Source organism: Pan troglodytes, chromosome 5 (assembly GCF_028858775.2).
Source record: "Pan troglodytes isolate AG18354 chromosome 5, NHGRI_mPanTro3-v2.0_pri, whole genome shotgun sequence".
NCBI lineage: Eukaryota > Metazoa > Chordata > Mammalia > Primates > Hominidae > Pan > Pan troglodytes.
In genome coordinates this window covers 46,916,660-46,937,663 of record NC_072403.2, presented here as the reverse complement: position 1 = coordinate 46,937,663, position 21,004 = coordinate 46,916,660, and the positions used below count along the sequence as shown (strand labels likewise).

The window sequence follows — 21,004 nt, the reverse complement described above, 5'->3', positions numbered from 1 at the left end:
ACTGCAAGGTGTCTGGGCCTTCCAGCTGACCTTGTTAAAGATTTGAGGAGGCTTACTCAAGGGCGGTCCCTCCTTGCCACCATCAGGGCTTTGAAACAAGGACAGAAGAAAATCAGAGAAGGGAGGAGACAAAAATTAAAAAGCCACTAAGAAGGTTTAGAAAAAGAGAAGCAAGATAGAAGGCTGAACAAGAAGCTCCTATGAATTCACCTGTCAGCACCCTGAGGCTTAATCTCTTTTTTTCAATCTTCTTTGCCTTATTCTAATAGTAATTAATTGATGTAAAATAAGGAAAGCATAGGAATGTATGAAAGCAAAAAAGAAGGTCTATAATCTTCTTTATCAGAGATTTATAACATATATCATACAACCATAGTATATGTTATAACTAGATATTGCATCATAAATCTGATATATACATTAATGTATAATATATACTATATAACCTTAACATGTATAATTAGTATCCCCCCCTTTTTTTTGAGATGGAGTCTCACTCTGTCACCCAGGCTGGAGTGCAGTGGCATGATCTCGGCTCACAGCAACCTCCTCTTCCCCGGGTTCAAGTGATTCTCCTGCCTCAGCTTCCTGAGTAGCTAGGACTACAGGTGCTCACCACTGCACCCAGCTAATTTTTGTATTTTTGGAGGCAGGGTTTCACCATGTTGGCCAGGTTGGTCTCGAACTCCTGACCTCATGATCCACCCGCCTCGGCCTCCCAAAGTGCTGGGATTACAGGCGTGAGCCACCATGCCTGGCCCCCTAGTACCCTTTTTTAAGGTGTATTTTTCTGTTTTGGCTTTTTTGTCACTTTTTAAAAGCCTTTTGTTTTTCAGGTAATTAAACATCTGAGTGCTAAATATTTATGCCAGGTGGGGAGGCATGTGAGTGGAGGCGAGCTGGTGTGCCCACCCCTCCCCCATGGGCCTTCACACATTCATTCACGCGCACACACTCACACAGAGGTCCAGAAGCTTCTATCCCACTCTGCCGCCCTAGGCATCATATTATGCATTCAAATACACACTTCACATCATACCTTCAGAGTTACTAATAGGATTTTATTATTTAAGTGTAAAATCAGTTTCCCCCCTCTTTCCCATTTCTCTGATTTCTAAGGAAAAACGGCACCAGGGGACCCAGGAGGGTGGTCCCATTGGGGTGAACCCTAACTCCACAGCCCTGCTTGCAGACTCTTCCTCCCCACCCTGGGCGTCCCTCCTCTCCCATGCCCTAGGGCCTCAGTCACTCTTCTCCGTGGGCTGAGGCTGGTGCACTGGACAAAGGCTGTCCCTCCACAGGTGGTAGGTGAGGGCTGAAGTCACGGTGAGCCAGGCTAGGTAGGGCAGCAGTAACAGGGCAGCCAGTTTGTTGATGGGATGCCAGATCAGTGCTGTGCTCACCACCAGCCCATACAGCAGCAGCAGGTGCAGCAGGGCCTGGGCATAGAGGCCGGGGGTCAGCTGGCTGCCCGAGAACCAGCACCTCCACCTTTCTGCAATACCCAGCCCAGCAACGAGCTCAGTCCCTGGGGCTGTGTGCACACCATGGGAGTGCAGAGAAGTCTGCCCACCCATTACCTGCCTGCACTCAATTGCTCTGCTGAATTATGTGCTTCTGGAGCCAGGTGGTTTCACCCTCTCCCACATTACTTCTGCTACTGAGCACTGTGTGCCTTACCAGACCAGGGTTGTGGACTGTGAAAAAGAGAACCAGGACAGTCCAGCTGATGGTGAGCTGAACAGCATAGAGGCCAAGAGGCAGGGCCAGGGGCCACCCCAAGCCCCCTCCCAGGTCCTTCCACACCAGGTAGGAGGCGTAGCTGCGGAGAGATGGTGGCAAAAACATTCAATGGGAGGAGGTTCCGTGGCAAATGGAGGAGGCTCTCTGGCATAAGGACTCTTGGATACCCTTGTGGGCTGAAATGGGGGCAGATGGGTCTAGGCATCATGTAAGGGCCAGGGAGGGAGTTGGTGGGAGGAGCTGGGCATGGTGAGGTGGAGGAGGGGCTGGGGAGACTTAGAGAGGGTGGAAGAAGGGCTAACTGGAACCCCAGGCAGGCATAGAGGGTTTCTTACTTTCTGGAGGACCCACTATGGTGGTGAGAGGCAAGACAAAGCGCCTACCTTTGGAGGCCAATATATGGGAGTAATTCAGATATAGAGGACTTGTTCCCACCCCATTGGGTACCAGGGCCATGTGTGAGAAACAAGTACTCACCCCACGACAGAGTAGATGGCTGTCTGTACAAGCAATAAGACTTTGTAGAATGGGCACCAGGACAGCATCCTCGGGCCCTCACACCAACCAGACATGTGATCACGAGTGAACAGCCAGACCAGGATGGGCCCCAGGTGGGGCAGGAGCACAAAGATGGCCCCTTGAAGCCGCATTCACCTTGAAGAGGCAAAATCTGGGGAGTCAGAGAACATGCTAGTGATGAGCCTTCCCCTGCGGCTCCTCGTCTGTCTCTGCCTCCTAACCTGACTCATTTCCTGGCCTGAGCCCCTCAGAGAAGGTCTACTCACGGAGGTCCTTCCTCTCTCCCTGGCCCAGCTCCAGTCCTGTACCTCTGAGCTCTCTCCAACCCCAGGCCACACCTTGCCCATCTCCTGGCTTCCATGGACTTCTTTTCTCCACAGCACTCCTCTGGCACTTGGAGGACACTGCCCAGCACTGGTAACTGCTTCTAAGTGAATAGGCCTTCCTCCAAGTGCTTCTGAGTCCTGGAGATCAGGTCCCGGGTGATCAGCTTTTCTGCCTCCCACAGTGGGCAGCGCTTAGCCAGGTATGTAGCTGGCCCTCACCGAGAACTGTTCTACCTAAGCTGATCTACCAACCTGGAAAGATCACAATCTGAAGGCAGGAGCCAGAGATTCCTGGGGACTCTTTTCTAGTCACGAATGCGGCAGCGCATCTGTCCCAGGCTTATCTCACTATATCAGACTGGCACACTCATGGGGCCCACCCAGGCTGATCTCCTGCCCAAATTCAAACTTGGCCTGTTGACACTGTGGATTCCTTTTTCTGAACCTTTAGCTCTCTTCTACCCCTGGAGCCATGGGGGATGAGCTTCCTGCTCCATCTTTCCATTCCCAGAGTGTCAGGATGTAAGCACAAGCATCCAGGTTTCTTGTGGCCTGACTTTTCAGGAAACAACTGCCTGGTCTTTGATTAAAAAGCTGCCAAGGTGGCATGTTGCTTTGCATGTCATTTGCATGTGGGACAATGTACAGACCCTCCTCCAGCCAAGGCCCCACCAAGGCCCCACAAATATCATTCTTCTCATTTGTTCATGATATTTCAGCCTTCCCCCCATGATTAACCAGATTTGAAGGAGAGAAAACAATCTGATTATTTTCAGTATTCTGGACTGACTATCTAATCCATCCTTTTTTTTTTTTTCTTTTGATACAGAGTTTCACTCTTGTTGTCCAGGCTGGAGTGCAGTGGTGCAATCTCGGCTCACTGCAACCTCTGCCTCCCTAGTTCAAGTGATTCTCCTGTCTCAGCCTCCCTAGTAGCTGGATTACAGGCGTGCGCCACCATGCCCGGCTAATTTTGTATTTTTAGTAGAGATGGGGTTTTGCTATGTTGGTCAGGCTGGTCTCGAACTCCTGACCTCAGGTGATCCACCCGCCTTGGCCTCCCAAAGTGCTGGGATTACAGGTGTGAGCCACTGCGCCTGGCCCTAATCCATCCTTTTCTGTCAAGGGTCAGGGACACTGGTCCTGGAGGTTCTGGGACAGAGCTGAGCAGCATGCCCACCTGTGCATATTTCTACTTGTCTTTCTGTGCTCCTCACTGTCCATTTGCTCATCTTCTGCCTTCCTGTTTTTCTACATTTCTGTCCAGTGGTGGAGGCCCCCTCCCTGCCCCTCCCTGCCCCCATCCTCTTTTCTCCTGACACCTGCCCCTCCCAGTGCCTCCTGGTTCCTAGGCCTGTGCTCCCCTTACCTCTGGCAGCACACCTCCCAGGCGGGGGGCCTGATGACATATGATGTGTGGAAGGCAGAGGAGGGTGGGGCTGGGAGGAGGGTGGGGCTGGGAGGAGGGTGGGGCTGGGAGGAGGGTGGAGTGGTGCTCCCAGCTGATCTGCCTTTCTCAGATGAGAAGGGTGGTGACACTGGCTGGGAAGTCCAAGTTGCTGTTTCATGGCCCCAAAGAGTTCCTCTCAGGAGGAGCCCCTCTGGTCTGCCAGACCCTCCTTGGTGCCTGGCCTCTGGAGGCTACCCCTTGATGGAATGTTTGAGGGCTTGTGGTGAGGGTTTGACACTGGCCCTCCTGTGACAGCTCAGCCTCCAGTTATAATGCTATTGATGCCTGTGGTCTTTGCATCCCATGAACCAGCTCTGTGGCCATGGGAGTGAGTGGTAGGAGCCTTCACATTTCTCCAGAGCCTCCTTATAATTGGGATTGTTCCCAAGAGTGGCAAGAACTAGCTTGGGAAGTGAGTTCATAATCCATGAACACAGCCCCTCGTTATAGCCTCCTGGTTGGCATGACCTTCCTGGCTTAGAACCCTAGCTTGACAGATCTTTCACAAACCCCTAGGACTTTATGACTCAGAGGAGAAGGCAGCTGACAAGTGGAGGTGGGTGGGGAGTCAAGGAGGAGTGACCTGGCGCTTCCTGGCAGAAAGTCCTGCCTCCCAGCTGCCCTAAAGAGGGGTAGGGGAGAGTGTCCCTGTCTGTTGGCAAAGTCCAGCCTCCTGTGTGACTCAGACAGAGCTTTGTTCAGCAAAGACAAACACCCCTACCCCACTCCCTTCATTCCCTATCAAAGTTCTGAGCACCCCTTCCTGGCTTGTCTTTAGGCATGAGGTCTGCTTCCCAGGTTGCCCGCTGTCTACCCATTCGTTTGCTACATCTCTGCACTTTGGGGTACTGGGCTCCCCTGGGAGGTTTATTCCACCCTCTCACCTCCACCACAGAAGGAAGCAGAGGGGAGGGCATTGCAGTCAGAGACAAGAGGCTAGAGAATTATTAACTGAGACAAAAGCAGAGGAAGTTACTTATTTTCTATGGGAGATGATAACTAGGGGCCTGGGGGGGCGTTCACCATGCCTCCTCAACTGCAGGAGGCCAGACCCTGGTGATAACGGTTACCATCTATTGACCACCCATTCTGTGGTGGGCATTTGACATTTATTAGCTCAATAATGACAATTATTATCTCACACAAGGTAGATATTCTTATCTGCATTTGACAGACAAGGGAATTGAGGTTCAGAGGAGTTAAGTAGCTTGCCCAATATTACATACCCAACCTGTGGCTCACCTGGGCTCAGTGTTGGCCAGTTGGAGCCAAAATGCATCCTTTTCCCTCTCAACTGCTTCACTCATTCATTCAAGACATGTTTATTGAACACCTTCTATCTATCAGGCTGTACCAGGAGCTGAGGAGACAGCCGAAAACATGGGAAAAGTTCCACAAGGAGTTTTCATTCTTGTGGTGCCACCGCTCCTAGGCAGAGTTTTAAGAACTCGGAATGGCAAATGGCCCCAAAGTTCAGTTGTCTCCCAACCGGCAGTGTCTCTGCCAACTTTGGGTGGGGGAAGTAGAAAGCACCTTGTGTAAGGAAAAATATGGGTACATCTCAGGTCCACCAGCAACTGGTGAGTCATTAACCGTCTCAGTGGATCCACTGTCTTCTCTGTGTGGGGAGCGGGTGGAACTAGATGCTCTCTAAGCTCCTTGGACCGGTTGCATTGGCATCAGCTGGGAGCTTCTTTGAGCTGCAGAATCTCAGGCCCCATACTAGACCTACAGAATCAGAGCCTGCATTTTAACAAGATCTCCCAGGTGACTGTTGTGCACATTATAGTTTAAGAAACTCAGATGAAGGTTCCCTCCTCCTCCTATCTGCTATTTTAATAATAGCCTCTGGCTGGGGACAGCCACTCACCAGCAGAGGGCACTGTAAGGAGGGGTTTCAAGGTGCAGCACCTACACCCAGGTTGTCTCCCTGCCTCCCTCCTTCCTTCCAGACCTAGACTGGAAAGTTCACTGACTTCTGGGATCCTCAGCTAATCCCTTACCTGGGCTGGACTTTGCCAATAGACAGGGACACTCTCCCTCACCCCTCTTTAGACAGCTGGGAGGCAGAGCTCTGCCAGGAAATACCAGGCCACTCCTGCCTGGATTCCCCGCCCACCTCCACTTGTCTGCTGGCCTGCCGACTGAATCTGGCTGACCCTTGTTTCTCGGAGAAGGAACTGGACCAGCCAGCAGCCTCTAAGAGCTCCTAGACGGTAAGGTGAGCACCCCCTTGGGGCAGCTGGAGAGGGGATGGGCATTGTGATGGGGTTACCTGGAGCTTCGGGGAGGAGCCAGGCCAGCTTAGCCTGCCTGCTGGAGTGTAGGGACCCTCTGCTGGAGGAGGGGAGGAAAATGGGACTTGGCCAATGGGTATGAGGACCACTGGGATGATTCTGTGTCCTGCGGAAATGTCTACTATACTAACAAATGCCGTTCATGACTTGGGTTTGGACCATCCATCCCAGTACTTGTTATATTCTGCAGTAACTGGACATCTATCAGGTGTTGGGGAGGCACAGGGAGAACCAGTGAGGTGGAGGAAGGGTTGAGAGTTTTCTTAAAGGGTATGAGCAGAACTTTGCAGCAGGAGTTTGGATCTTTGTGCTGGAGGATGCAACTGCATAGGGACAGGTGATGGCAGCATTCTAAAGGACTCTCGTTTCGGGGACCCGCTACCCAGGGTGATCTGGGGTCTGGAGCAAGACAGACTGGAGGAGTGGGTAATGAGGAGTCCAGGCATGGGGTTGGGATGCCCCAAGTCACACTCGAATGGCTGCAGTGCTATAGTTGCCATTCAGCAAGACTCCGGACCTTTCCCCATTCTGGAGCCAGAGGGAGGATGTAGTGAGGGCCAGGGCAGCCTGGAAGAGCAGTCACCCTGGGAGAGGCCCCGTGGGGCTTTGGGAGTGGTGCATGCCAACTTCTCCAGGGTCGGAGGTTGAGCCAGGGGACTCTACTGCACCACCCAGTGAGGTGCACCTCACTGGGGATCTGGACTCTGGTCTTTGGTGGCCCCAGGAAGGTTACTGCTGTGTAAGTGAGCTGGGGCCCCTCCTTTCATCCCTTTAGCTATTCCATCCCCTGCCACTGGTACCTTGGTAGGTGGGGGTGTGGTGTAGTGGGGTGGGTATTACCACATAACTGAGGATGTAAATTTAGGTCCTTCTATTTGTCTTTACTTCATTTTTGCTTCTTTCTCTTCCAACTTTATTTCTTCTAGAGAAGGAAAGGAAGATACTTGGGGAAAAGAAGGAGTGGAGAGAGAAAGGGGGTATCTCTGGAAGTCCTTGTTCGCCTTTGCTCCTCCTTCCTGCCTGTCTTCAGTTGTTTAGTAATTCCCTATCCATCTTCACTGTGGGGAGAAAGCTCGGATTCCTTATCTGTGAAATGGAGATAAAAATAACACCTCGCTCCTAAGGCTGCTGTGAGGATGAGATGAGACAAGCCATGGAGAGTGCTTTAACACAGTGGCATTGAGTAAAGCTCTGCGAATGTTAGCTATTGTTATTACAGTTGGAATTATAATTATTACTAATGTGAAAGAACCAAAAGAAATGATGGGACATCAAGGGTAGCTTGCTGCTCCAACCCCCTTCCCATCAGCTTTGGGGCACTGCCAATTCACTGATTCACCTGTGTGCCCTCCAGGATGCCTGGTTGAAAAAGGCTGGTGCATTGTCTGCTGGGTTGGCTCTTTAGGCAAAGAGAACAGTGCCAACCCCCGCTTCTTATTCACGCTTTCAGTGAGGACATGGGAGAAACAGGTACTGCCCCAGTCTTCAATCCTGAGGATACAGTGGAGGTTCTGCCCTGGTCTAAGAGGCACTAGGAAGGGGCTTCAGTTTTCATGGGTCCTGAGGTTGGAAGGAAGAAGGTGGGCCAAGCCTCAGTTCCAGGTGGGTAGTGCAAGTGAAGGGCGTGGGGAGGACTGGATACTGGAAGCTCTTCCAGTGCAGCCTCTAGTGAGTCAACCAGAGGGGCCTCCCAGGGCTCTGAAGGAGGACGTTGTGCCTCACAGAACTCAGCTACCAAGCCAATGAATTCCATTCCTGCAGAAGCTCCTTGAGAGCGGAATAAGACGTCATCTTTGGCAGGATTGAACTTCCCACAGTGTCCGATACACAGCCGGTGCTTAGAAAATGTTCATTTGAGTGGGAAAATCACACATGACAGCACATAATCAAGAGTGACTCAGTATGGTGGGATGGCTGTGGAGAGAGATTTCGCGAGCTGGAGGCTGTCAAAGGCCGGTGCACCAGCGGGAGGCACTATTGAATGGGAGGATCCACGTAGGGAGAGGAAACAAGTGGGGAGAGCAAGTGAGTGGAGAAACAGAAAGCAGCATGAGCAAAAGCCAGAGGCTAGAATTAAGCAGGTGTGGGGAGCCTGGGCAGGCTACAGGGCAGGCGTGTTGGAAATTGTAGGGGCTGGAAGAGGGGAAGTAGGAGGAGGCGGAGGTGGGTTCTGGAGGGTCTCAGGAAGAGCTACTGGGAAGTCTCAGCCTGTGGCCTGGCTGGGTAGCCAGGTGAGCAGGAAGTGAGTGTATGCTTTTGCCCTGCCTCATTCCAGCTTCACTGTACGCCTGCATCTTTGTGTTTTGTCTTCTTCATTTTTTTTTTTTTTTTGCTTCCACTTTTAGCTTTTGTTACTCTTGTTGTATGTTGCCTATCCCTGTGAGCTACCTTCAGGCCTTTCTGGCAGAAGGAGGGGCATAAAGAAACACATACATTTGGACAGTGCTTTCTCATCTACAAATACTTTTCACATGACCTTATGCCATCCTCACCATTACCCAAAGAGGCACTTTTTCCCCACTTTTAATAGCTTCAGAAAAGAATTACAAAGTTAATACAAACTACATGCTTGATGTGAAAAATTCAAAGTACAGAGAAAAGGATTTAAAAAAATACAAAGTTTTTGTTCACACCTTCCACCTTCTCAATTTGTTGTGACTCATGGGAATAGTTTGGGGGTGTGTCCTTCCAGACCTGCACAGTCTAAGACCAGACTCATTAGTACACGTGGCTACTGGGCACTTGAAATACAGCCAGTCCCAAGTGAGCTGTTCTGTTCATATAAATTACACATGGATTTCAAAGACTGGGTATGAAGGAAGAAAGTAAAAATATCTCATAATTTTATATCGATTACCTGTTGAAATAACATTTTGAATATATTGGGTTAAATAAAATGTATTAATTTCTCCTGTTCTTTTTAATGTGGCCATCAGGAAATTTAAAATTACATGTGTAGTTCACATTACATTTTTATTGTACACCACTGCTCCAGACCTTTCTCTATACCTTTACATTTCCATATATGCACCCATAAATATGTATCTACTTATATGCAGTTTTGTTTTTCACATTAATGAGCTCAGAGTATTTTATCTCTCTGCGACTTGCTTTTTCCAGTTATAGATTTTTTTGTATCAGCACTTGTAGATCAAGGTAGATATTTGGACAGATGAGGAAACTGAGGTACATTAAGCAATATTGAGGCAGGAGGTGGGATTTGATTCCAGGCCAGATAGAAAACTGGCTGAAACAGGGAAAAGGCACCAAAAGCACCTCTCCATAAGACATGCCCACCAGTGCCATGACAGTTTACCACTGCCATGGCGATGCCTGGAAGTTACTGCCCCTTTCCATGGCAGTGACCCGAAGCTACCACTCCTTTTTCTAGAATTTTCTGAATAACCCACCCCTTACTGCATGTAATTAAAAGTGGACATAAATATGATGGCAGAAATGCCCCAGAGCTGCTACCCTGGGCACACTGCCTAGGGTTAGCTCTGCTCTGTAAGGAGCATACCTCTGCTGCTGCTATACTCTGCCACTTTAGTGAAAGTTGCTGTCTGACACCACTGGCTCACCCTTGAATTCTTGCCTAGGTGAAGCCACAAACCCTCCCAAACTAAGCCCCAATTTTGGGGCTCTCCTGCCTTACATCAATATGATAAGTTTACCCAGCCACAGTGACCAAGGTGACATTTGAACTCATGTTCTCTAACTGTAAACCCAAGCTCACTCTGCTTCAGAGCAGTTTACCTTGATGTATTAGGTCACGGGGAGCCAGGGTAGGTTCTCGAGTAAGAGAGACAGGTTAAAAGAATTGGTGTGACTAAAGTGTGCAGTGTGCGCTGGAATGAAGACAACTTGCAGCTATGTGTAAGTCAAGCCTTGACCTCCACAACTTAAAAGGGCTTACCCTGACACTGACCCCTTCTTCCCCACCAGGCCTTTGGCTTTGGCTGGCACAGGGGTGAAGGAGAGCCAGCAGCATTGAGTGACCAGGCGAATGTGCCCCCAGGAGAGTTCATTCCAACCCTCCCAGTTCCTACTGCTGGTGGGGGTCCCAGTGGCAAGTGTCCTCCTTCTGGCCCAATGCCTTCGATGGCACTGCCCTAGAAGGCTGCTGGGGGCCTGCTGGACACTGAATGGTCAAGAGGAACCAGTGTCCCAGCCTACCCCCCAACTAGAAAACGAGGTCTCAAGGCAGCATCTGCCAGCCACACTGCCAGAGATGGTTGCCTTCTACCAGGAGCTACACACACCCACTCAAGGCCAGACCATGGTCCGCCAGTTGATGCACAAACTGTTGGTGTTTTCGGCTCGAGAGGTGGATCACCGCGGCGGTTGCCTGATGCTCCAGGATACAGGCATCTCCTTGCTCATCCCACCAGGTAACAGCTCCTGGCTCTCATCTCCGCATACAGTTGGTCAGACTGTACATTAGGTCACCACATCTGAGGGAGCAATGTTCATAGACACCTTTTACTTCTGATAATTGTTTATATTTTGAGTATAGCTTTATTGACTTCAGGGATGGACATATTACATATCTTTTGGGACAACTTCCTGGCAGGTGGAAGTAAAGTGCCTTGTTCTAATGAATCAGTATGCTGTGACAATTCTCCGGTAAAGGGAGGGAAGAGCACCATTTGCAAATTCACACAAGGCAAACTATGGGCTAGCAGCAGCCTGGGTGGAAAGGGAAGTGTCTTGCTTAGGGTTACACTACAAGTCAGCTCCACAGTCGTCTTACTCTTGTTCATACCACCTCCCTGTGTGCCCTGCTGGGGGTCTCTCCTGGGCTCCTGCCCCACCTCCTTTCTCTCTGGCCTGGCCTCTTTCAGGGGCAGGGGTGTGCCTGCCTACCAGGCCCATCTCAGCTCTCCCTCTCCCTGCCAGGTGCTGTGGCTGTGGGCCGCCAGGAGCGGGTGTCTTTGATCCTGGTGTGGGACCTGTCGGACGCCCCATCGCTGTCCCGAGCCCAGGGGCTGGTAAGCCCTGTGGTGGCATGTGGCCCCCATGGGGCCTCCTTCCTGAAGCCTTGCACTCTCACGTTCAAACACTGTGCCGAGCAGCCCAGCCATGCTCGCACCTACAGCAGCAACACTACCCTGCTGGATGCCAAGGTATGGAGGCCCCTGGGGCGGCCGGGGGCCCACGCCTCCCGGGATGAGTGTCGCATCCACCTCTCCCACTTCAGGTAGGCACATGCCATTGGCCTGTCTTCCCACACCCATCTCTCTGGGGACTGTCTTTCCTGCCCACTTTCTCTGTCTGCCTTATCTTCATCTCTCTGTATAGAAGATGGTCTGCAAATCCTTTATCCCCTGGTGTCTCTTTCTGGCCCCTCTGTCCTAATGTCTGTAGCAGTTTTTCTCACATCAATCATGTCCACGACTGCAAATCCCATTGCTGTCTCTCTGTCTGTCTGGAAGTGTCTGACTCAGCACCATCTCTCCATCTAAGAGGGACCTGTCTTCCCTATCTCTCTCTGTCTTTCAAATTATCTCTCTCTACACTGTGCCCCTTTCAGGACTGTCCCCAGGCTTAGCACCAGTTCTCTAAGACTCCATTCCATCTCTGTCCTTCTTCTCTTTGTCTTTCTAGAGTCCTAGGTCCTCTGCCTCCCAGCCTCCTTGCCACCCATTGACAGGAATAGGGCCATGTGCGGGTGCCCTCCCAAGCATGGTCACCCTGAGCCCACTTTCCCTCTCTCCCCTGCCAGCTCTCCTCCCCATTCAGTCACCAGTCACTGTGACGTGCTCACTTTTCATCCCCAACCTACCAGTTCCTCCCTAAGTGCTCCCCTCGAGTGTTCTCTGAACCTCCTTGAAGGCCCCACAGAGGCCCCTCAGGTGGCAGGAGGCTGGTGGCAGTGTGTTGGTGTCTTAGCCTTCCCTGCACATTAGTGCCTGCCACTGGCTCCCTCTGCAGCCTCTACACCTGTGTGCTGGAGGCACCTGTGGGGCGCGAAGCCCGCAAATGGCTGCAGCTGGCCGTATTCTGCTCGCCGCTGGTGCCAGGACAGTCCCATCTGCAACTGCGTATCTACTTCCTCAACAACACGCCCTGCGCCCTGCAGTGGGCACTGACCAACGAGCAGCCCCATGGTGGGCGCCTGCGTGGGCCCTGCCAGCTCTTCGACTTCAATGGGGCTAGGGGCGACCAGTGCCTGAAGCTCACGTACATCTCAGAGGGTGAGGGAGGCAGTGGCCTGTGGGATAGGATGATCGGGAGCCCCACAGGAATGAAGGGTTCTGGGCCTCCCCTGGACATCTGGAGATCTGGGGATCCCAAGTCTCTCTCTTTTTTTTTTTTCCCGAGATGGAGTTTCGCTCTGTTGCCCAGGCCGGAGTGCAGTGGCTTGATCTTGGCTCACAGCAACCTCCGCCTCCTGGGTTCAAGTTATTCTCCTGCCTCAGTCTCCTGAGTAGCTGCAATTACAGGTGCCCACCACCATGCCTGGCTAATTTTTTTGTATTTTTGGTAGAGACGGGGTTTCATCATGTTGTCCAGGCTGGTCTCGAACTCCTGACCTCAAGTAATCTGCCCGTCTCGGCCTCTGAAAGTGTTGGGATTATAGGTGTGAGCCACCACACCAGGCCCCAAGTCTGTTTGTGACCTCTGGGCCAGCAGTAGCCTCATGGAGCCCCCGGGGCTTTGACCACTCTGCTGTCTACTGAGCCCTTGCCACTCACTCCTTGGACAGGGTGATGCCAGGTGGGAGGTGGGAAGGAGAGGGGTTATACCCCACAGAAGCAGGAAAGGATGGAAGGCTTTTATAGTGCAAGGGCCCTCTTGGGGTCCCTGCCCAGGCTCTGGGGATTCCCATTCCCTTGAGACCCTCCTGCCTTTGTTCTGTCCTCATGCCTCCCCACAGCCCCCTTCAATACTTGTTTAAGGCCCCACTCTCTGAGGCCCTCTGCTGTCTGCCTACTCACCAGGTTGGGAGAATGTGGATGACAGCAGTTGCCAGCTGGTTCCCCATCTCCACATCTGGCATGGAAAGTGCCCCTTCCGCTCCTTCTGCTTCCGGAGAAAAGCAGGTAGTCCGGGAGCCCTGTGTGTACCTCCTCCCCTCTCTTTTCCCATCCTGTCTCCTCTCCTTCCCTCCCAGTAACCCTGGAGCTCTGCAGACCCCCATGCAGCCATGCACACAGACCTTCCCTGAAAGGCCAGGAGCCACACAGATCTTTGCAGAGAGAAAAATGGAGTGTTGGACCCCGGCTTCCTCAGATTTCCCAAGTCATACTATAGAGTCCCTTACCTTCTCCTGCTCTTACCCCAGGCCGTTTTCTCACTCACTGGCCACGCTGTCACCTTCTCTTTATAGCCGATGAGAATGAGGACTGTTCAGCACTAACCAATGAGATCATTGTCACCATGCACACCTTCCAGGATGTGAGTTGGAGCTGAGGGGCAGAGGAAGGGCAGGGCCTGGGGGAAATCCTAGGCAAAGTGGGCACAGGGTCTGGTGCCCAGTAACTATGGTCTTAATCACATAGGTAAAGATGGCACTTTCCATAGAGCCCCCATACCAGCTCTTTGAGGGGCTGAGATCATCTGGGCTCCAAGTTACCCTCATCCCTGACTCTCCTTGTCTATCGGTGGATGAATCCAGCAGGAAGCTAAAAGAACCAAACCCTAGTTTAACCCCTTCCCCCAACTCAGAGAACTGGGGCATCAAGTTGATATGGTTTCTTTCTAGGCTGATTGTCTACATTTGAGAGATGATGTTTGGTATCTTCAGTGTGGGATTTGAGAGATGATGTTTTGTATTTTCAGTGTGGGAAGTGACCAGGAAGAGGGTCTTGAGTAGGCAAGCTGGGAGTTAGGTTTCTCTCCTCTCCTGCTGCACCAAGGGAAGATGCGAAGAAATCAGAGTTGAGAGTCTTTGGGGAACCATAGTGGCACCTTAGTGGAGGGCAGGCAGATACCCTGTTGTCACTTGGAGAAGAGGAAGGGAAGGTTGGAATGGAGGAAGGTACACATATGGCTGAGATCAGTGTCTCTATGGTTGGATGACCTCCCACTGCTCCACGGCCCCACCCAGGACTTCCCCTGGTGGCTCAGGCTGCACTCTGGTCTTCATGTCCCAGTTCCCAAAGAGCTCAGGGGCAAACATAAGGCTGAAGGTGCGGTTCTGAAGTCACAGGGAGACAGTGGGTAGAGGGTGCTGGGTGGAGCAGGGTTGTATCTCCTGGTAAGGTGGCTCTGAGTGACAGACTGAAGGAGAGACATGAGGAATGGAGGTAGGACTCCAGCTTCTTACTCAGGGGGATGCCTTGTGACCCCTAAGTGTGTTCCCTGCCCCGTGTTGACTCAGGGCTTGGAGACCAAGTATATGGAAATCCTCAGATTCCAGGCATCAGAGGAGGAATCCTGGGCAGCACCACCACCTGTTTCCCAGCCGCCCCCATGCAATAGGTGAGACGGGGGTTGCTTGGGCTGCTGCCTGGGGGATGTTGGGTTCCTACCCTGGCACCCACAGGGTGACTACAGCATTTAGGGTGCATATGGGAGAACCAGAGTGGGTCTGTTTGTCCCTTTCTTCCAAGAACACCCTTTTCCCTGCCTAAGGCTGCCCCCAGAGCTCTTTGAGCAGCTGCGGATGTTGTTGGAGCCAAACAGCATCACCGGCAATGACTGGCGCAGACTGGCCTCCCACCTGGGGCTTTGCGGCATGAAGATCCGGTAGGAAGAGGGGTGAGGTCTGTGGATGGTAGAGGAGGGTGGGCTGGAATGGGGTTCCTCAGGACACTCTGGAGACTGGATCACAGGCAAGGGAGTGACTTAAAAGTCAGAGAATGGCTACTGTCCACCCTATTTCCCATAAAAGGGCAGCTCTATTAATCACTGTATCATCAGTACCTAGAATGATGCCTGGTGCATAGTAGGTGCTCAATTAACATTTAACAGTGAATCCATTAACATGGAAGTTATTTCGTACATGTTGAGTGCTTGCCATGCTATGCCCTGAGGAGAAGAAAGACAGATTACAGGATAATGTGTGTAAAGCATGTAGCTGGGTGCCTGACACTTGTTAATTCAATAAATGTTATCAATAATGGTGACAGTGCAGTCATGATCCCTGTCAAGGAACTCAGAAAGCAGGAGAATACTGAGCTAAGCTCCAGAAACTACACTATGAGTGCAGCGGTCAGGGAAGACTTTATCCTGGTGATGGGGCTAGAGCTGGACCCTGAAAACAGGGTGGATTTTTATTTATTATTATTATCATTATTTGAGACGGAGTCTTGCTCTGTCGCCCAGGCTGGAGTGCAATGGCGCAATCTTGGCTCACTGCAACCTCCGTCTCCCGGGTTCAAGTAATTCTCCTGCCTCAGCTTCCCGAGTAGCTGGGATTACAGGCACACGCCACCATGTCCAGCTAATTTTTTATTTTTAGTACAGACGGGGTTTCACCAGGTTGGCCAGGCTGGTCTGCAAACTACAGGGTGGATTTTTAAATCATTCATTTAAACATTTATCAAGTACCCCTATTATGCCCTGGAAACTGTGCTAAGCACTATGATACAAGATGAATGAGGCATGGTCCCGGCGCCTAGGAGCGCACACACTAGTAAAGGGTTCGGAGAGCTTGAAAAATAAAGGCACGTGTTCCTTGTGCCTTCCTGTAAGAATCCAGTATTGTATAACACATTGAAGAGAGACAGAAAACAGCTGAAGCAAGAATAATAATGAACTGCGGGCGTTATGACCAGAAGTCTGAAGTGAGGGATGCAGAATGTTCTCTTCCACCTGGGAGGGGTGAACTAGAAAGGGCTTCAGGGAGGAAGTGATGGGGAAGAGATCAGCCATTTTGTTTTGGGGAGTAGCAGAGGTGGCTGTGGGTGTAGTGTGTGCAAGGCGAGAAAGAGAGAGGCCTGAGCTAAGGGGGTTCAGGATGGGAGAAAGGAGAGAAAGCATAAAGACAGGGCAAGGCCAGGTGCTGGATGAGCCAGAAAGGCTCATGGAGCATGGGCTGGTTAGGAGGTGAGAGACTCTGGAAGGTTTTAGTGGACGGGAGGGTCGTGATAAAAAGCCATGGTTTACAGCAACTGTTTCCTTAGTAGTGAGCAGGATGTTGTGGCCTAGGAGAGAGGGAGGAAGGAGGGAGTTAGGAGGCTAGGGGGAGACTAGGGGGAGGCTAGGGGTGTATTTGGAGTGGGGGAGGTAGAGAAGGCAATTACAGGACATCAGAACTGTAGCAAACTTAGAGGTCCTCTTGTCTAAGCCCTCATCTTAATAAGAGGAAACTGAAGCCTAGAGAGGAGTAGGGGTCAGAGTTGGCCTCCAAGCCAGGACAATCTCAAGTTTCAAAGCCCTGGGGCTTCCCACCTCCTGTGCCCTGGAAGGCAGGCAAGAGCAGGACAAGGACAAAAGCTACAGGATGGGGGAGGGACGGACCTTGCGCTGCGCAGCCCAGGGAGCCTGCAGCAGTGGGGGAGCCCCTCCCTGCTCCTACCCCCTTCTCTTCCTCCCCCACCTCGGGCCAGGTTCCTGTCCTGCCAGCGCAGCCCCGCAGCGGCCATCCTGGAGTTGTTTGAGGAGCAGAACGGCAGCCTGCAGGAGCTGCACTACCTCATGACCGTCATGGAGCGGCTAGACTGCGCCTCCGCCATCCAGAACTACCTGAGTGGGACACACGGCGGCAGCCCAGGCCCCGAGCGCGGGGGCGCCCGGGATAACCAGGGCCTGGAGCTGGACGAGAAGCTCTGAGCGCCCAGCGGGCAGGGCCGGAGGAGGTGTGGGGGCGAGAGGGGTTGTTCTCCTACGCCTAAGAGGAACACAGCAGCTGTTCCTGGCTGTGCCCACCACCCTTCCCAGAACCCTCGGACGGTGCCAGGGCCGCCCGCGTCCTCGCCAGCCTCCCAGCAGCAGGCGCGCCCTTCCGGCCGCGAGCTGTCCCGCGTGCGGGTCCCCTCCTGGCCGGCAGAGGGCGCAGGAGCCCAGGAGATGGCCTCAGCGTGGCCAGCCTGCCAAACTGACCAGGGGACGGCCACGGTCCCCGCGTGCACTTTAGGGCCGGTCAGGCCCTAAAGTATTCACTGAGCACTTAGGAAGACCGGGCATTGGGCTGGTGTCATGAAGAATACTGGAATATAGGAGGTAGGGTCTGGAGCCCTGACAAGCACACAGTTCTTTTGCAGGAGTCAAGATGCGCTCATAGGAGCCAAGGGCAAACTCGAAAACCGCCCTGCCCTGTGGTTAGGGGAGGTGGGTGTGGCTTTAGGAGTTGAGAGGGGAAGAGCTGAGTGCGGGCTGGAGCAGCGAGAATGCTTCACGGAGGATGTTGGGGAGAGAGGATTTGATTTGCCGAGTGGTTTGGAGATCTTTAGGGGCGGGTAGGGGAAGAGGGTGGCTGGACTTAAGGTAGGAGCCGAAAGTGGGCATGGGAGCCCAGCCCCGTGGGTGTGAGGCCAGGGTAGGACGAGGCTTCCCGGCTAGGCACGCCTGGCTGTCTGCCTCTGCCTCTACTAACTTCCTTTGTCTCTTTATCCTCCTGCTTAGGCCGTGTCTTCCTCTCTCTCTGCCATTTTCTCTATCAGAAAACATTAAAGCTGAGTAGAAATTTCAAGATGATCATTCTGGCCCAGCCCTTTTATCTCTTTATCTCCAATGGTGTGCGTTTTAAGTTTCTCTGACTTGGTTTTTCTGTCCCTGTCTCCCACAGTTGTTCCCGCTCTGCACCTGTGTTTCAGTTACTCTCTCTCTCTGTCTTAGATCTTTTTGTTTCTGCCTAGTCTCTGTGCCCTGTCTTTGTGTGTTTCTTTCTCTGCCTGAAACCCTCCCTCTTTTCCCTTCAGGCATGTGTCTCTAAACCAATGTTATGTATCAAAGACTGTTGAAAGAGACAGGGCTACTCTAGGAATGGATGGGTGGGGATATTTTCCCCATGGATCAAGATCCAGTTTAGGGTCAGGAAATAAAGGATAGGGATAAAAGAGCACCCCATTCAGTCAGCAGATACTTTTTCAGCACCTACTATGTGTTAGATACTGTATACAAAAGACATGAATGGGCTGGGTCCTGAACAGAGAATAAAGGGTTTGACTCCATTCTGGAAATGCTTTTGTTTGCAAACAGGTGTTGTTAATTTGTTCAAAGGCAGGCAAACAATCTCTCTGGCAACACAATTTTCTTCTGTATTTAATTAAAAAATATTAAAGCTTTTTTTCTATGATGAATGATAAAATATGAAAATTGCCTTCCTTTGTTACTAACTATATTTTGCTCAGATTGGCAAATTTGGATGTGAGTATGAATGATTTTATTTGGTAAAATTGTACCTATGGGGATGGGTTGGAGGGAAGCATTTTGTAGATTGTGCTTCCAGTATGAAAATTATCTGGGTCCCGCATGGTAAGTCAGGGAGGTTCCCTTCCTTTTCTGTTAGATGCAAGCCTTCAGAAGCAGGCCTTTCCATCCCTTCCCTGTTCCCCTATCCCCACCAGTCCTCTCCTACCCTTCTCATCTGTCCTCCTTACCCCACCGGGCGCTGCCGGTCATGCCAGATTAGTGCCCCAGCCTTTTCCCCCTTCACTTAGCTCAGGATTGAACTGTGCAGTAGCCCGGCACTGTTTAGCCAAAGACATCATTGTGTTCCTTCCTACCCTGGAAAAAATCATTTTAAGAGTTTCACATCTACTGGAGTTGCAAATAGAAGCCACACAGATTCCAGTGATGGGAATAGAATGCTTTCTGGCCCCAACTCCAATTTCTCAAAATGGGTTTCCAGTGCTGGCAAAGGGAGGCTTGGAAATCCTGGGGTAGATGCAGGCCGAGTGATTCCTATAAGGCAGACACTTCCTTTCTCACATCAAACCCATTTGGCATGTTATGTATTGGCACCTAATGCTGAGAGATGGTGTGTCCCAGTGAGCATCAGGAGACTTAACATTTAGCCCTGACTCATACTAACTAGAACAGCTCTTCTCTGGGCTTTAAACTCTTCCTTGGAATGAAGCTACCATATTAGAGGCTGTCCCAGGGCCTTTGATTTCATAGACTTGTGCAGAGGACTTGGGGATTTTTTTTTTTCTTTTTGAATTGCCTTCAAATAGCAAACAATTGATCACTGCTTGTGGCCTTACTTCCAGCCCTTTCCCTGATGAAGAGCTGCCTAAATCACCTGCTGAAAAACACTGCGTTTGTGATTTCTGCTCTTTCACATGTTGCAGAGGCCCACGTCTACACTTCCTCCTGCTGGATTTGGAGTCTGGGGAAAGGCGTTGGGGAAATGAAAGGGTAAGGTTGGGCCTAGGTCTGTGGGGTTGGAGCCTCTAGTGCTCAGAGGAAATGTGTGTCCTTGGCATCCCCTTTGACCACTGAGCAATATTTATGCTAATGTTCAGATCTGTGCTAACAGAAATTCAATGAAAGCCACATATATAATTTTACACTTTCTAGTAGTCACATCAAAAATTGTAAATAGAAATAGGTGAAGTCAACTTTAATGTTTCATTTAACCTAATATATTCAGAATATTATTTCCACATGTAATCAATATAACATTAATAGTATATTTTACATTCTTTTTTATATTATTTGGAATCTGGTGTATACTTTGCAATTACACCACATCTCAATTTGTATGCTAATTTTTCATTGGAAAGATTTCATCTGTATTCAGCTTTTATACAATTTATAGCTAAAACGTACATTTACATACACAAATGAGCCAAAAGTTTTCCAAAAATGGAATTAGGTATCAGTTTTTAAGTTTTAGTTCACTGAAATAAAATAAAAATTCAGTTCCTCAATTGCACTAGCCACATTTCAGTTGTTTAGTGGCCATGTGTGGCTAGTGGGTACTGTTAATGGACAGCACAGATCTGGGTTAGGAATCCAGCTGGGTATAACTTTATAGTGTTTTTACCATTCACTTATTTATTAATTCATCAAACATTTGCTGAGTACCTACTCTGTGCTAAGCCCTGCACAAATTGTTGGTGATAACAATCCAATGAAGAAGAAACATTCTTGTTCTGTAGGAGCTCCTGGGAAGCTGGGAGTCAGAAGGAAGGACGCTTTCCTCCCATCCTTCTTTGTACCTGACTCAAGAAGGCAATGGGAGATGAGGTTCAGGCCGATACTCTCTGTTGCAGGAATGGTTCACACTGCAGCCTGGTGTAGAGGCAGTAGATTCAGGGTCAGTGTTCCTGGCTTATCTAGCACATCAAGTGGGTTGTTGGTTGCTGACAACAGGATTCACTCTGGCTAGTTGAGGCAGATGGGATTTAATAAAGGAAACTGAAGGACAAACAATCATTTGGAGGGTGGAGAAATAGATTTGGGGTAAAGTTTCCAAGAACAATGCCCTAAACTGTGCTGTAGGGCTAGATCATGGAGGGAAACTGGTATTACTATGGCTGCTGCTACTGAGCACTGCACACCAGGAACTTGACTTTATTGCAGCCACTCTTGCCACCACCACTGATGCTACTTCTGAGGCAGGAACCAGACCTCACCACCACGTTTTTTTGTTTTTTTTTTTTTGAGATGGAGTCTTGCTCTGTCACCCAGGCTGGAGTGCAGTGGTGCGATCTCGGCTCACTGCAAGCTCCACCTCCTGGGTTCACGCCATTCTGTTACCTCAGCCTTCTGAATAGCTGGGACTACAGGTGCCCGCCACCACGCCTGGCTAATTTCTTTTTGTATTTTTA

General features: G+C 50.8%; 2 protein-coding genes across 6 annotated transcripts in view; one reads left to right on the top strand and one right to left on the bottom strand.

Annotated features, from left to right (window-relative positions):
- Positions 1-1,030: 1,030 nt before the first annotated feature.
- Positions 1,031-4,020, bottom strand: TSPO2 (translocator protein 2). 4 transcript variants are annotated; one of them, XM_009451210.4, is made up of 4 exons: positions 3,958-4,020; positions 2,221-2,413; positions 1,681-1,822; positions 1,031-1,439 (listed from the first exon to the last, which is right to left on the bottom strand). In XM_009451210.4, the coding sequence occupies exons 2-4, from the start codon at positions 2,391-2,393 to the stop codon at positions 1,242-1,244; spliced, it is 513 nt and encodes a 170-aa protein (XP_009449485.1). In that variant the 5' UTR covers positions 2,394-2,413; positions 3,958-4,020; the 3' UTR covers positions 1,031-1,241. The 4 variants fall into 4 exon arrangements, with proteins under 4 accessions (XP_009449485.1, XP_009449486.1, XP_009449487.1 ...); XM_009451211.4 differs by having other exon boundaries at positions 2,221-2,397; positions 3,958-4,000; XM_009451212.5 differs by lacking the exon at positions 3,958-4,020 and adding an exon at positions 2,841-2,922.
- A 1,965-nt stretch (positions 4,021-5,985) lies between these two features.
- Positions 5,986-21,004, top strand: part of UNC5CL (unc-5 family C-terminal like) — a 165,247-nt gene continuing 150,228 nt past the window's right edge. For both annotated transcript variants that reach the window (XM_063812970.1, XM_063812969.1), the window contains exons 1-10: positions 5,986-6,259; positions 10,281-10,726; positions 11,235-11,535; positions 12,270-12,532; positions 13,280-13,381; positions 13,669-13,736; positions 14,662-14,762; positions 14,916-15,029; positions 16,835-17,447; positions 19,439-19,586. In XM_063812970.1, the coding sequence (XP_063669040.1) occupies positions 10,342-10,726; positions 11,235-11,535; positions 12,270-12,532; positions 13,280-13,381; positions 13,669-13,736; positions 14,662-14,762; positions 14,916-15,029; positions 16,835-17,057 (1,557 nt within the window). In that variant the 5' untranslated portion in view covers positions 5,986-6,259; positions 10,281-10,341 and the 3' untranslated portion in view covers positions 17,058-17,447; positions 19,439-19,586. The remainder of the gene's footprint in view (positions 6,260-10,280; positions 10,727-11,234; positions 11,536-12,269; positions 12,533-13,279; positions 13,382-13,668; positions 13,737-14,661; positions 14,763-14,915; positions 15,030-16,834; positions 17,448-19,438; positions 19,587-21,004) is intronic.

What these genes read in the sequence shown, in the direction of transcription:
- TSPO2 (XM_009451210.4), bottom strand. Translation starts at nt 2,393, where the DNA reads ATGCGGCTTCAAGGGGCCATCTTTGTGCTCCTGCCCCACCTGGGGCCC. An exon ending in GCCATCTACTCTGTCGTGGG is followed by an intron (nt 1,823 to 2,220) that starts GTGAGTACTTGT and finishes ATCTCTCCGCAG; the next exon opens with CTACGCCTCCTACCTGGTGT. An exon ending in CAGTCCACAACCCTGGTCTG is followed by an intron (nt 1,440 to 1,680) that starts GTAAGGCACACA and finishes CTCTATGCCCAG; the next exon opens with GCCCTGCTGCACCTGCTGCT.